The following is a 16,824-nucleotide window of genomic DNA, read 5'->3' on the forward strand; positions in this document are numbered from 1 at the left end:
GTCTGTAACTGTACTGACAACCTCACTTCCTGTCTGTCAACCTTTCTAACTGACTGTAACTATATTGACATCCTTACTATCTGTCTGTAATGATATAAACCTACATGCAGTAGTGATGTGTTGTTCCTCAGACATGCTTGTCACTACATCCAACAATCTGTCCCCAAGAATGGAGGGATCAGGACACAGGGTCACAAACTGCCCAGACACACCCCTGTCCTCAGTGGGGTTAAACAGTAGATCCCTCTCTCCTGACTGGTGGGTAGGGTCAGTCTGAGGTAACTCCTCATTACAGTAGGAGAACTTGTATGCATAAACAATGGCATCACAGAGAAAGCCGGCAACCTAAGACAGTAAAACAATTGAATAGGATTATATGTTATTGGATCATATAACAAGCCTTTTATCAGTGTAATAACATCCTTAACACAAATTTTCATTTAACATGTATTATGACATAGCGTAATTGTGACTGGTTTCCTTTCATTTCAATCGTGACATCACCAAAAATGAGATAACCAGTGCAAATTTTGAAAACTTAGGTTTTGTATCAGTTTTAATAGGATGCTTTACTCACAAATATTCGCAAAGGTATATAAGTCATGTGATCAAAATCTTACACTTGTTTCCATTCATATGAAATTTGACAAAGGCTTGGTAGAATGATCATAAATCACATGAAAATTGAAACTCGAGTGAGATCCTACCAGTAGTGTATTAATTATCTTGTGTTAAACATTAGCCACTTACTGATGCCTCTACCTGATATACTTACTTAATACATTTGTAGGTTTAATTTACCTGAAAGGTGAATAAATATGGATAAACCTTACTCCAGTGGTTTGTTCAGCAAAATGCAGCTAAAATCTTTTTAAATCTTTAAATCATTTTCAAAATCTGCTGATCAGGTAACCTTGTTCCCACTTACCTCAGAGTTTGTGAGAGAGCTGCTGACCAAAGACTCGGATGTCAGTCATTGCATCGGTCCTACTTACCTCTGAGATTGTGAGAGAGCTGCTGACCAAAGACTCGGATGTCAGTCATTGCATCGGTCCTACTTACCTCTGAGATTGTGAGAGAGCTGCTGACCAAAGACTCGGATGTCAGTCATTGCATCGGTCCTACTTACCTCAGAGTTTGTGAGAGAGCTGCTGACCAAAGACTCGGATGTCAGTGATTGCATCGGTCCTACTTACCTCAGAGTTTGTGAGAGAGCTGCTGACCAAAGACTCGGATGTCAGTCATTGCATCGGTCCTACTTACCTCTGAGTTTGTGAGAGAGCTGCTGACCAAAGACTCGGATGTCAGTCATTGCATCAGTCCTACTTACCTCTGAGTTTGTGAGAGAGCTGCTGACCAGGAACTCTGATGTCAGTCATTGCATCGGTCCTACTTACCTCTGAGTTTGTGAGAGAGCTGCTGACCAAAGACTCGGATGTCAGTCATTGCATCGGTCCTACTTACCTCAGAGTTTGTGAGAGAGCTGCTGACCAAAGACTCGGATGTCAGTCATTGCATCGGTCCTACTTACCTCAGAGTTTGTGAGAGAGCTGCTGACCAAAGACTCGGATGTCAGTCATTGCATCGGTCCTACTTACCTCTGAGTTTGTGAGAGAGCTGCTGACCAAAGACTCGGATGTCAGTCATTGCATCGGTCCTACTTACCTCTGAGTTTGTGAGAGAGCTGCTGACCAAAGACTCGGATGTCAGTCATTGCATCGGTCCTACTTACCTCTGAGTTTGTGAGAGAGCTGCTGACCAAAGACTCGGATGTCAGTCATTGCATCGGTCCTACTTACCTCTGAGTTTGTGAGAGAGCTGCTGACCAAAGACTCGGATGTCAGTCATTGCATCGGTCCTACTTACCTCTGAGTTTGTGAGAGAGCTGCTGACCAAAGACTCGGATGTCAGTCATTGCATCGGTCCTACTTACCTCTGAGTTTGTGAGAGAGCTGCTGACCAAAGACTCGGATGTCAGTCATTGCATCGGTCCTACTTACCTCTGAGTTTGTGAGAGAGCTGCTGACCAGGAACTCTAATGTCAGTCATTGCATCGGTCCTACTTACCTGTGAGTTTGTGAGAGAGCTGCTGACCAAAGACTCGGATGTCAGTCATTGCATCGGTCCTACTTACCTCTGAGTTTGTGAGAGAGCTGCTGACCAAAGACTCGGATGTCAGTCATTGCATCGGTCCTACTTACCTCTGAGTTTGTGAGAGAGCTGCTGACCAGGAACTCTGATGCTAACCAGAATCTCTGTGGAAGACTGGTCTGGAGAAGCTCTTTGAGAACAGTGAACTCCTTGTCTAACACCACATTCTCGTATCCTTTTTCAAGAACCTGTGGAATGAGAAGGCAGATTTAAGATCAGAACAAGACATAAAAATACCAAAATTCCTCAGTCCAATGCACAAAAAAAGTTCTGATATTCTAATAACAAAACTAGATAATTTGTAACCAAAATCAAAATGACACAAAATATAGTCAAAATCAGCAATATTTTTGTGTTTTTGCATTACCTTTGAAACACATTAGAATACACCAAATTTAATTATTTCAAGTTTGTCCTATTTCATTAAAAGAAAACTGAATCATGTTTGCTCTATTTCATCAGTAGACAACTGAATTTTTAACTGTTACTTTACTGAATTTTGCAGTTAGTGCCTTACTAATATGATAGTGAACTGAAATACATTCTACAATGTCTCTCTAATACAATGTTGATATAATACTCATTGACATCCTTACTGTTGCTATGACATCACTGTCTCATTGACATCCTTACTGAAGCTATGACATCACTGTCTCATTGACATCCTTACTGTTGCTATGACATCACTGTCTCATTGACATCCTTACTGTTGCTATGACATCACCATCTCACTGACATCCTTACTGAAGATATGACATCACTGTCTCACTGACATAATTATTGTTGCTATGACATCACTGTCTCATTGACATAATTACTGTTGCTATGACATCACCGTCTCATTGACATACTTACTGTTGCTATGACATCACTGTCTCATTGACATCCTTACTGTTGCTATGACATCACTGTCTCATTGACATAATTACTGTTGCTATGACATCACTGTCTCATTGACATCCTTACTGAAGCTATGACATCACTGTCTCACTGACATAATTACTGTTGCTATGACATCACTGTGTCATTGACATAATTACTGTTGCTATGACATCACTGTCTCACTGACATTCTTACTGTTGCTATGACATCACTGTGTCATTGACATCCTTACTGAAGCTATGACATCACTGTCTCACTGACATAATTACTGTTGCTATGACATCACTGTCTCATTGACATAATTACTGTTGCTATGACATCACTGTCTCATTGACATACTTACTGTTGCTATGACATCACTGTCTCATTGACAACCTTACTGTTGCTATGACATCACTGTCTCATTGACATACTTACTGTTGCTATGACATCACTGTCTCATTGACATACTTACTGTTGCTATGACATCACTGTCTCATTGACATCCTTACTGTTGCTATGACATCACTGTCTCATTGACATCCTTACTGTTGCTATGACATCACTGTCTCATTGACATCCTTACTGTTGCTATGACATCACTGTGTCATTGACATACTTACTGTTGCTATGACATCACTGTCTCATTGACATCCTTACTGTTGCTATGACATCACTGTCTCATTGACATCCTTACTGTTGCTCTGACATCACTGTCTCATTGACATCCTTACTGAAGCTATGACATCACTGTCTCACTGACATAATTACTGTTGCTATGACATCACTGTCTCATTGACATAATTACTGTTGCTATGACATCACTGTCTCATTGACATACTTACTGTTGCTATGACATCACTGTCTCATTGACAACCTTACTGTTGCTATGACATCACTGTCTCATTGACATACTTACTGAAGCTATGACATCACTGTCTCACTGACATAATTACTGTTGCTATGACATCACTGTCTCATTGACATAATTACTGTTGCTATGACATCACTGTCTCATTGACATCCTTACTGTTGCTATGACATCACTGTCTCATTGACATCCTTACTGTTGCTATGACATCACTGTCTCATTGACATCCTTACTGTTGCTATGACATCACTGTGTCATTGACATACTTACTGTTGCTATGACATCACTGTCTCATTGACACACTTACTGATGCTATGACATCACTGTCTCACTGACATAATTACTGTTGCTATGACATCACTGTGTCATTGACATACTTACTGAAACTATTACATCACTGTCTCACTGACATCCTTACTGTTGCTATGACATCACTGTCTCACTGACATAATTACTGTTGCTATGACATCACTGTCTCATTGACATCCTTACTGTTGCTATGACATCACTGTCTCACTGACATATTTGCTATGACATAACTGTCTGGTTGGTATATAAACTGTAGCTATGACGTCATTGTCACTCTTTAACACTTACTGTTGCTATGACGTCAATGTCTCACTGACATATTTACTATGACATAACTGTCTGGTTGGTATATAAACTGTAGCTATGACGTCATTGTCACTCTTTAACGAATACTGTTGCTATGACATAACTCTCTGGTTGGTATATAAACTGTAGCTATGACGTCATTGTCACTCTTTCACGCATACTGTTGCTATGACATAACTCTCTGGTTGGTATATAAACTGTAGCTATGACGTCATTATCACTCTTTAACACTTACTGTTGCTATGATGTCATTGTCACTCTTTAACACTTACTGTTGCTATGACATAACTCTCTGGTTGGTATATAAACTGTAGCTATGACGTCATTATCACTCTTTAACACTTACTGTTGCTATGACGTCATTGTCACTCTTTAACACTTACTGTTGCTATGACATCACTGTCTGGTTGGTATATAAACTGTAGCTATGATGTCATTGTCACTCTTTAATACTTACTGTTGCTATGACGTTATTGTCACTCTTTAACACTTACTGTTGCTATGACGTAACAGTTAAGGACTTGTTTACAGCACTGGTTTCCATGATGACAGTTGTCCAGTAAAGCCTCCATTGTGGTAACAGTTTTCTCTTGGTCAGCAGGCAGGAATTCCCAGGTAGTGGATGCCACAGATGCTAGACTGACCACTGCAGTGACCAGAATTAAATCAGGGGTAGATTATTAGTACATTACAGACACTAGACTGACCAGTGTTAGACCAAGGATAGATTAAATTTTCAGAACTTTTAGAGACTTACTACTGAATTACTTATTCCAGTTTGTGACCAAATATAAACATGAAACTCTTGGTTTCTTACTACTTGTGAATACCTGTTCTTGTGAAGGTGTCTCCAGTTCTATATTTATGTAGTAAACACAACAAGATCAGACATGTTGTAGTGTCTGCAGTACTCACTAGAAGATCTGTTGTTTATCCTTCCCATACCCGGAGTCGCTGTCATTGACAATCTGCGATGTCCTGTAGATTCTGCCAACAAACTGACCATTGTCATGTCCATTGATTCGCCCACAGTGACTGTTCCCAAGGCCAGTCGTATACATGTCTGTGAGAAAAAGCATATGTGTCCTAACTCTGTCACACAAATATTCCCTTAGTCCATCTCAAGGCAAGAAAAGAATTCTGTTTTTTTCTTGTTCTGCATTGACAAGTCTTTCTAAAAATGAAATTCCCTTAGAATATTTTCTGAAACTTTTTTCAATCACATATATAAATATGTAGAACAATTAAAGGGTCAAATTATTATTAGTTTCCCTCACAAATGTCCACCACATATATGCTACCAGTAGGTTATAATCATTACAAAATAGTGTGTACCATCCACGCTGACATACAGGTGAAGTCATGTGACCAGTGACTGACACACAGATATATTGTATATAATAAAAACTCTGACATACAGGTCATGTATCCATCAATAACTTTAACTTTAGAGACTGAAACTGTGAGAAGTTGACTGACCAGGACGATGACAAGATCACGACAGTAGAAATGGAAGTCAGTGGCCAGTCTACAACTCTCGATTACTTGACCGTTGTCTAACAGTTCCTGTATCAGTAGATCCAGGGCCTTTGTCTCCTGTTGAAAAAAACACACAAAATCACCACAAAACTGTGAATTACTCATTAAAAGTAACAAATTGAATATAAGCCAATATACAAATAGTTTTTACCACAACATTAACAGTAAATTATCTAGCAAATAGTCAATAGTTTTACATTCCTGGCCAAGGTTGAAACATCAACAAGGGCCCTAATCTTCATGTATTGTGGAAAAATAACCTAATTTCTCCATATTGTCATACCAATACATAGAAAGACAATTGTATCTTAATCAATTAGTAAACTGACAAGACTGAAAATGACTTTATTGGAAACAAAATTTTAACAAAGGGCAATAATTCTGTAATTGAGGGGTGGAAGGCCCTGAATTTGTTTAACTGCATATTATCATAGTATAACCAATGTATACACAAAGTTTCATTAGCCAAGGTTTTAATGCAAGCAAAGTTATGCTGATGACATAAATAAGTTTGAAATAACTGAACTCTGTAATTTGGCCTATCTGTTTCCATGGAAACAGAAAAAGTATTTAAATGGAGAACTCCCTCCTAGCAAAAGATACTACTAGCTTGAAGTTAGAGCATAGAAAATCCCTTGAACTGACAGATGCACAGATGCATTGAGGCACAAACAAAGTGGTGACTGTATGCTTCCCACAAGCATGATAAAAGTTGATATTTCAAAGGGACATTAACAACTTTTAGAACTCGAACTGAAGCCTTTCAGTCATTCTAAATCGTATTAATATGAAGACAAGGTATATGGACCGACCAAAAAGATGGACGAACCTCTCTGTCCTGGCTAAGGATGAGTAATGATGCTATGTTTAATTAATTTATTAACCAACCTCCTCAGTCAGCTCTTTCGATACTTGATCTTTACGAGGCATCTTGCCGTAGTTGAGAAGTTCCTTCTTACGGTCATGGCTATCAGATGGTAAAGAACTGCAATCATCTTCAAAAATGTCCTCCATGAAATCCTCGCTGTTATCTCCATGCTAATTAGTGAGTGAGATAGAGAGACGTCACTTTTTTGAAATCATTAATAAACCACAGCAGAGCTTCAAGGGAATTTACACATCAAATTATTCTAAACTTTGTAAGCTACTTTTTGTACTACAAGGTTATAGTAATTTTTAACCCCAGTTGAATGAACATTTCTACGGTGAATGAACATGTCTACAGTGAATGAACATGTCTACAGTGAATGAACAAGTCTACAGTGAATGAACATGTCTACTGTGAATGAACACGTCTACAGTGAATGAACAAGTCTACAGTGAATGAACAAGTCTACAGTGAATGAACATGTCTACAGTGAATGAACATGTCTACAGTGAATGAACAAGTCTACAGTGAATGAACAAGTCTACAGTGAATTAACAAGTCTACAGTGAATGAACATGTCTATAGTGAATGAACATGTCTACAGTGAATGAACATGTCTACAGTGAATGAACAAGTCTACAGTGAATGAACATGTCTACAGTGAATACGTGTACAGTGAATTAACAAGTCTACAGTGAATGAACATGTCTATAGTGAATGAACATGTCTACATTAAATGAACATTTCTACAGTGAATGAACATGTCTATAGTGAATGAACATGTCTACAGTGAATGAACATTTCTACAGTGAATGAACATGTCTACTGTGGATGAACACGTCTACAGTGAATGAACACGTCTACAGTGAATGAACATGTCTACAGTGAATTAACAAGTCTACAGTGAATGAACAAGTCTACAGTGAATGAACATGTCTATAGTGAATGAACATGTCTACAGTGAATGAACAAGTCTACAGTGAATGAACAAGTCTACAGTGAATGAACAAGTCTACAGTGAATGAACAAGTCTACAGTGAATGAACATGTCTACAGTGAATGAACATGTCTACAGTGAATGAACAAGTCTACAGTGAATGAACAAGTCTACAGTGAATTAACAAGTCTACAGTGAATGAACATGTCTATAGTGAATGAACATGTCTACAGTGAATGAACATGTCTACAGTGAATGAACAAGTCTACAGTGAATGAACATGTCTACAGTGAATGAACACGTGTACAGTGAATTAACAAGTCTACAGTGAATGAACATGTCTATAGTGAATGAACATGTCTACATTAAATGAACATTTCTACAGTGAATGAACATGTCTATAGTGAATGAACATGTCTACAGTGAATGAACATTTCTACAGTGAATGAACATGTCTACTGTGGATGAACACGTCTACAGTGAATGAACATGTCTACAGTGAATGAACATGTCTACAGTGAATGAACATGTCTACTGTGAATGAACATGTCTACTGTGAATGAACAAGTCTACAGTGAATGAACATGTCTACTGTGAATGAACATGTCTACTGTGAATGTAGATATCTGTTATGCCTTATACATGAATACCAGTTCAGTAAATGGTGTGAAATTAGATACCTGTGAACAAACCAAAACAGGAACAATTGTAAATTATAAGCTCAGTGAAATTGCTGTTTACCTGGGTGACAATTTGTAAGTAGATATGTTAGCTAAGTTGTTATTACAGCTAGTATATACCAGGGTGACACTTTCACTGTGTCCCCACCAGGCCATACCTGCATCTGCTCCATCTTAGCCCTGATTCTGTATATGCTCAAAGTGTGGTACGTTTGGTCGATGAGTTGCAGCATGTCTGCCTTGCCTAGGGCCTCCATGTGTTGGACACACAGCTGGTATAGATAAGCTTTTTCCTGGTAGCTCTCTACCGTATTGGCCTCAGTCTGGAAGGTGAAGTGTTCCATCACACAGGAGTTACATCATTATTTCCTTTAACACGACTTTACTATCCATTCCTCTGAGAGGAGTTACATCATTATTTCCTTTAACACGACTTTACTATCCATTTCTCTGACAGGAGTTAAGGTGAACCTTACCTTGAAGAAGTCTGTTGCTTGCTCCACTGACAGTTTGTAGTTTAGGAAGGATTTAGCACACTGTTTCCAGAATCTCTGACGAATGATGGTAGACTGCCACAGGGGAGTTAACATCAACTTCGACTTCTCATCTTTCACCTAAAAATGAAAACAAAGTTATAGAATACTGGATAGAAGAGAAGTCTCGACAGATAAAACAACAGCATTCTTCATTTATTTATATCATTTCTCATTAGTTTGGATATCTCCATAATTTGAACATCTATGTTTCCTTGTCAAACTCATCTGAAATGTGAGATTTCTGGACTATTGTTGACCTTGTTCACTATCTTCTGTTCACTTGTTGGGCAGTAATTGTTCATCTTATCATTCTAAAATTATCTATCATTATTACAATCTTAACTGCCTGTCAACACATAAAAGTTCATTTGGGCCATCAACCAGTAAAACATACAGCGATCCAAAAAGAAAATAACAGCAAACAAACTAAAAAGTAAAAGATAAATGCTTTAAATATTAAATGATTATATTATCACAAAAGATAAAAATTGTAAGTCATAGTCTTTTGTATAGGCCAACATTTTTCAGATAACCTATCTTTAGACTTATAAAAATGGTTAGAGATGTTACCTCTGCCATGGTGACACGATCATGAGACAGTCCAGCCTCGCGGACAAACTCTCTTGCCTGATGGAACAACTGTTTCTCTACCATGATTTCCAGTATCCTCTGACTCTCTTCATCCACCTCAGACTTCTCTGACGCTATCAAATGTGAAAATCTTACATCTGGGATTGGTACATTCACCACCATCTGAAGCATCCGAGCCAGTCTGGCAAAGTCTGGTACTACAAGTCAAATCATCGTCACAATAATCAAGTGAAAAATATGGATATAGACATCAGACTCCTGTAACTGACACAAATAGACTACAACACTGACTCAGTGACCAATTTTATAGTTATATACAGGGTACCCCTGTCTCCTCTAGTTCACACTAACAGACTACAGTCAGTCACCAATGTTATAGTTATATACAGTGTGCAGTCTCCTCTAGTTCACACTAACAGACTACAGTCAGTCACCGATGTTATAGTTATATACAGGGTACAGTCTCCTCTAGTTCACACTAACAGACTAGTCAGTCACCAATGTTATAGTTATATACAGGGTGCAGTCTCCTCTAGTTCACACTAACAGACTACAGTCAGTCACCAATGTTATAGTTATATACAGGGTACAGTCTCCTCTAGTTCACACTAACAGACTACAGTCAGTCACCAATGTTATAGTTATATACAGGGTGCAGTCTCCTCTAGTTCACACTAACAGACTACAGTCAGTCACCAATGTTATAGCTATATACAGGGTACAGTCTCCTCTAGTTCACACTAACAGACTACAGTCAGTCACCAATGTTATAGTTATATACAGTGTGCAGTCTCCTCTAGTTCACACTAACAGACTACAGTCAGTCACCAATGTTATAGCTATATACAGGGTACATTCTCCTCTAGTTCACACTAACAGACTACAGTCAGTCACCAATGTTATAGTTATATACAGTGTGCAGTCTCCTCTAGTTCACACTAACAGACTACAGTCAGTCACCAATGTTATAGTTATATACAGGGTACAGTCTCCTCTAGTTCACACTAACAGACTAGTCAGTCACCAATGTTATAGTTATATACAGGGTGCAGTCTCCTCTAGTTCACACTAACAGACTACAGTCAGTCACCAATGTTATAGCTATATACAGGGTACAGTCTCCTCTAGTTCACACTAACAGACTACAGTCAGTCACCAGTGTTATAGCTATATACAGGGTACAGTCTCCTCTAGTTTACACTAACAGACTAGTCAGTCACCAATGTTATAGTTATATACAGGGTACATCTAGTTCACACTAACAGACTACAGTCAGTCACCAATGTTATAGTTATATACAGGGTACAGTCTCCTCTAGTTCACACTAGCAGACTACAGTCAGTCACCAATGTTATAGCTATATACAGGGTACAGTCTCCTCTAGTTCACACTAACACAGACTACAGTCAGTCACCAATGTTATAGTTATATACAGGGTACAGTCTCCTCTAGTTCACACTAACAGACTACAGTCAGTCACCAATGTTATAGCTATATACAGGGTGCAGTCTCCTCTAGTTCACACTAACAGACTACAGTCAGTCACCAATGTTATAGCTATATACAGGGTGCAGTCTCCTCTAGTTCACACTAACAGACTACAGTCAGTCACCAATGTTATAGCTATATACAGGGTACAGTCTCCTCTAGTTCACACTAGCAGACTACAGTCAGTCACCAATTTTATAGTTATATACAGGGTACATCTAGTTCACACTAACAGACTACAGTCAGTCACCAATGTTATAGCTATATACAGGGTACAGTCTCCTCTAGTTCACACTAACAGACTAGTCAGTCACCAATGTTATAGTTATATACAGGGTACATCTAGTTCACACTAACAGACTACAGTCAGTCACCAATGTTATAGCTATATACAGGGTACAGTCTCCTCTAGTTCACACTAACAGACTACAGTCAGTCACCAATGTTATAGTTATATACAGGGTACAGTCTCCTCTAGTTCACACTAACAGACTACAGTCAGTCACCAATGTTATAGCTATATACAGGGTACAGTCTCCTCTAGTTCACACTAACAGACTACAGTCAGTCACCAATGTTATAGCTATATACAGGGTACAGTCTCCTCTAGTTCACACTAACAGACTACAGTCAGTCACCAATGTTATAGCTAGTCTCTCTAGTTCACACTAACAGACTACAGTCAGTCACCAATGTTATAGCTATATACAGGCTACATCTAGTTCACACGAACAGACTACAGTTAGTCACAGATTTTATAACTGTACATTATGTATATAATTATCTATGAGATTGTCAGTCAGCAATTTCACAGTTAAAGGAGATAGTGAAGTGTAATATTGGAGTATAATAACAGTATACAGTCTATTGGAGTATAATAACAGTATACAGTCTATTGGAGTATAATAACAGTATACAGTCTATTGGAGTATAATAACAGTATACAGTCTATTGGAGTATTAATAACAGTATACAGTCTATTGGAGTATAATAACAGTATACAGTCTATTGGAGTGTAATAACAGTATACAGTCTATTGGAGTATAATAACAGTATACAGTCTATTGGAGTGTAATAACAGTATACAGTCTATTGGAGTATAATAACAGTATACAGTCTGTTGGAGTATAATAACAGTATACAGTCTATTGGAGTATAATAACAGTATACAGTCTGTTGGAGTATAATAACAGTATACACTCTATTGGAGACTTAATAACAGTATACAGTCTATTGGAGTATTAATAACAGTATACAGTCTATTGGAGTATAATAACAATATACAGTCTATTGGAGTGTAATATCAGTATACAGTCTATTGGAGTGTAATAACAGTATACAGTCTATTGGAGTGTAATATCAGTATATAGTCTATTGGAGTATAATAACAATATACACTCTATTGGAGTATAATAACAGTATACAGTCTGTTGGAGTATAATAACAGTATACAGTCTATTGGAGTATAATAACAGTATACAGTCTATTGGAGTATAATAACAGTATACAGTCTATTGGAGTATAATAACAGTATACAGTCTATTGGAGTGTAATAACAGTATACAGTCTAGTGGAGTATAATAACAGTATACACTCTATTGGAGTATAATAACAGTATACAGTCTATTGGAGTATAATAACAGTATACAGTCTGTTGGAGTATAATAACAGTATACAGTCTGTTGGAGTATAATAACAGTATACAGTCTATTGGAGTATAATAACAGTATACACTCTATTGGAGTATAATAACAGTATACAGTCTATTGGAGTGTAATAACAGTATACAGTCTATTGGAGTATAATAACAGTATACAGTCTATTGGAGACTATAATAACAGTATACAGTCTATTGGAGTATAATAACAGTATACAGTCTATTGGAGTATAATAACAGTATACAGTCTATTGGAGTATAATAACAGTATACAGTCTATTGGAGTATAATAACAGTATACAGTCTATTGGAGTATAAAAACAGTATACAGTCTATTGGAGTATAATAACAATATACACTCTATTGGAGTATAATAACAGTATACAGTCTATTGGAGTATAATAACAATATACACTCTATTGGAGTATAATAACAGTATACAGTCTATTGGAGTATAATAACAGTATACAGTCTATTGGAGTATAATAACAGTATACACTCTATTGGAGTATAATAACAGTATACAGTCTGTTGGAGACTTAATAACAGTATACAGTCTATTGGAGTATAATAACAGTATACAGTCTGTTGGAGTATAATAACAGTATACACTCTATTGGAGTATAATAACAGTATACAGTCTATTGGAGTATAATAACAGTATACAGTCTGTTGGAGTATAATAACAGTATGCAGTCTATTGGAGTATAATAACAGTATACAGTCTATTGGAGTATAATAACAGTATACAGTCTGTTGGAGACTTAATAACAGTATACAGTCTATTGGAGTATAATAACAGTATACAGTCTATTGGAGTATAATAACAGTATACACTCTATTGGAGACTTAATAACAGTATACAGTCTATTGGAGACTTAATAACAGTATACAGTCTATTGGAGTATAATAACAGTATACAGTCTATTGGAGTATAATAACAGTATACAGTCTATTGGAGTATAATAACAGTATACAGTCTGTTGGAGTATAATAACAGTATACAGTCTATTGGAGTATAATAACAGTATACAGTCTATTGGAGTATAATAACAGTATACACTCTATTGGAGTATAATAACAGTATACAGTCTATTGGAGTATAATAACAGTATACAGTCTATTGGAGTATAATAACAGTATACAGTCTATTGGAGTATAATAACAGTATACAGTCTATTGGAGTATAATAACAGTATACAGTCTATTGGAGTATAATAACAGTATACAGTCTATTGGAGTATAATAACAGTATACAGTCTATTGGAGTATAATAACAGTATACAGTCTATTGGAGTATAATAACAGTATACAGTCTATTGGAGTATAATAACAGTATACAGTCTATTGGAGTATAATAACAGTATACAGTCTATTGGAGTATAATAACAGTATACAGTCTGTTGGAGTATAATAACAGTATACAGTCTATTGGAGTATAATAACAGTATACAGTCTATTGGAGTATAATAACAGTATACAGTCTATTGGAGTATAATAACAGTATACAGTCTATTGGAGTATAATAACAGTATACAGTCTATTGGAGTATAATAACAGTATACAGTCTATTGGAATATAATAACAGTATACAGTCAATTGGAATATAATAACAGTATACAGTCTATTGGAGACTTAATAACAGTATACAGTCTATTGGAGTATAATAACAGTATACAGTCTGTTGGAGTATAATAACAGTATACACTCTATTGGAGTATAATAACAGTATACAGTCTTTTGAAATTGGTGTTTAAATTAGACAAAAACCTGAAAGGGGAAAAACATCAAAAAGACACCTTCCATACTTTATAAAAAATAACCCTGTATACAAAAGCTGTTTATATATGGACAGAAAGTGGACAGACAAGTGTATACAAATGCTGTTTACTACTGAACTGATATAGACAGAAAGTGGACAGACAAGTGTATACAAATGCTGTTTACTACTTCACTGATATGGACAGACAGTGGACAGACAGCTGTATACAAATGCTGTTTACTACTTCACTGACATGGACAGACAGTGGACTGACAAGTGTATACAAATGCTGTTTACTACTTCACTGATCTGGACAGAAAGTGGACAGACAAGTGTATACAAATGCTGTTTACTACTTAACTGATATAGACAGAAAGTGGACAGACAAGTGTATACAAATGCTGTTTACTACTTCACTGATATGGACAGACAGTGGACAGACAAGTGTATACAAATGCTGTTTACTACTTAACTGATATAGACAGAAAGTGGACAGACAAGTGTATACAAATGCTGTTTACTACTTAACTGATATAGACAGAAAGTGGACAGACAAGTGTATACAAATGCTGTTTACTACTTAACTGATATAGACAGAAAGTGGACAGACAGCTGTATACAAATGCTGTTTACTACTTCACTGACATGGACAGAAAGTGGACAGACAGCTGTGTACAAATGCTGTTTACTACTTAACTGATATAGACAGACAGTGGACAGACAAGTGCATACAAATGCTGTTTACTACTTAACTGATATAGACAGACAGTGGACAGACAGTGGACAAATGCTGTTTACTACTTCACTGATCTGGAAAGACAGTGGACAGACAGTGGACAGACAAGTGCATACAAATGCTGTTTACTACTTCACTGATCTGAACAGAAAGTGGACAGGCAGTGGACAGACAGCTGTGTACAAATGCTGTTTACTACTTAACTGATATAGACAGACAGTGGACAGACAAGTGCATACAAATGCTGTTTACTACTTCACTGATCTGGACAGAAAGTGGACAGACAGTGGACAGACAGCTGTATACTAATGCTGTTTACTACTTCACTGACATGGACAGACAGTGGACAGACAGCTGTATACAAATGCTGTTTACTACTTCACTGACATGGACAGACAGTGGACAGACAGCTGTATACAAATGCTGTTTACTACTTCACTGACATGGACAGACAGTGGACAGACAGCTGTATACAAATGCTGTTTACTACTTCACTGACATGGACAGAAAGTGGACAGACAGCTGTATACAAATGCTGTTTACTACTTCACTGACATGGACAGAAAGTGGACAGACAGTGGACAGACAGCTGTATACTAATGATGTTTACTACTTCACTGATATGGACAGACAGTGGACAGACAGCTGTATACAAATGCTGTTTACTACTTCACTGACATGGACAGAAAGTGGACAGACAGTGGACAGACAGCTGTATACTAATGATGTTTACTACTTCACTGATATGGACAGACAGTGGACAGACAGCTGTATACAAATGCTGTTTACTACTTCACTGACATGGACAGACAGTGGACAGACAGCTGTATACAAATGCTGTTTACTACTTCACTGACATGGACAGACAGTGGACAGTTGTATGACAGGTATAAGACAATTAATATGTATATCTACATAGTGCTGGGTATAATAATGACTATGATTTATTACTCTGGAGGAGGTAAAATGAGTTATCAGCATGAAATAAAATCCTATGTTTTTCTCATCTTTAAAACAACAGCTTTTGGCATCACAGCCTCAAACTTACAGCAGGTTACATGTCTGATAAATAATGAACTCAAACTCTCAAACTTACAGCTGGGTACATGTCTGATAAACAATGAACTCAAACCTACAGCTGGGTACATGTCTGATAAATAATGAACTCAAACCCTCAAACCTACAGCTGGGTACATGTCTGATAAACAATGAACTCAAACCCTCAAACCTACAGCAGGTTACATGTCTGATAAATAATGAACTCAAACCCTCAAACCTACAGCTGGGTATATGTCTGATAAACAATGAACTCAAACCCTCAAACCTACAGCTGGGTATATGTCTGATAAATAATGAACTCAAACCCTCAAACCTACAGCAGGGTACATGTCTGATAAATAATGAACTCAAACCCTCAAACCTACAGCAGGTTACATGTCTGACAGACAATGAACTCAAACCTACAGCTGGGTACATGTCTGATAAATAATGAACTCAAACCCTCAAACCTACAGCTGGGTACATGTCTGATA

General features: G+C 37.2%; 1 protein-coding gene across 1 annotated transcript in view; it reads right to left on the reverse strand.

The window, feature by feature from the left end:
• LOC132545872 (spatacsin-like) overlaps window positions 1-16,824 on the reverse strand; it is a 50,782-nt gene that overhangs the window by 9,920 nt on the left and 24,038 nt on the right. The window contains exons 27-35 of the mRNA XM_060209544.1: window positions 9,629-9,846; window positions 8,999-9,136; window positions 8,681-8,845; window positions 6,926-7,075; window positions 5,978-6,094; window positions 5,414-5,561; window positions 4,993-5,144; window positions 2,202-2,339; window positions 105-345 (exon numbers count right to left, since the gene is read on the reverse strand). Coding sequence (XP_060065527.1) covers window positions 105-345; window positions 2,202-2,339; window positions 4,993-5,144; window positions 5,414-5,561; window positions 5,978-6,094; window positions 6,926-7,075; window positions 8,681-8,845; window positions 8,999-9,136; window positions 9,629-9,846 — 1,467 coding nt within the window. The remainder of the gene's footprint in view (window positions 1-104; window positions 346-2,201; window positions 2,340-4,992; window positions 5,145-5,413; window positions 5,562-5,977; window positions 6,095-6,925; window positions 7,076-8,680; window positions 8,846-8,998; window positions 9,137-9,628; window positions 9,847-16,824) is intronic.

This window comes from Ylistrum balloti, unplaced genomic scaffold (assembly GCF_031769215.1).
Source record: "Ylistrum balloti isolate Yb309-2 unplaced genomic scaffold, AGI_CSIRO_Ybal_v1 Utg369860, whole genome shotgun sequence".
Classification (NCBI taxonomy): domain Eukaryota; kingdom Metazoa; phylum Mollusca; class Bivalvia; order Pectinida; family Pectinidae; genus Ylistrum; species Ylistrum balloti.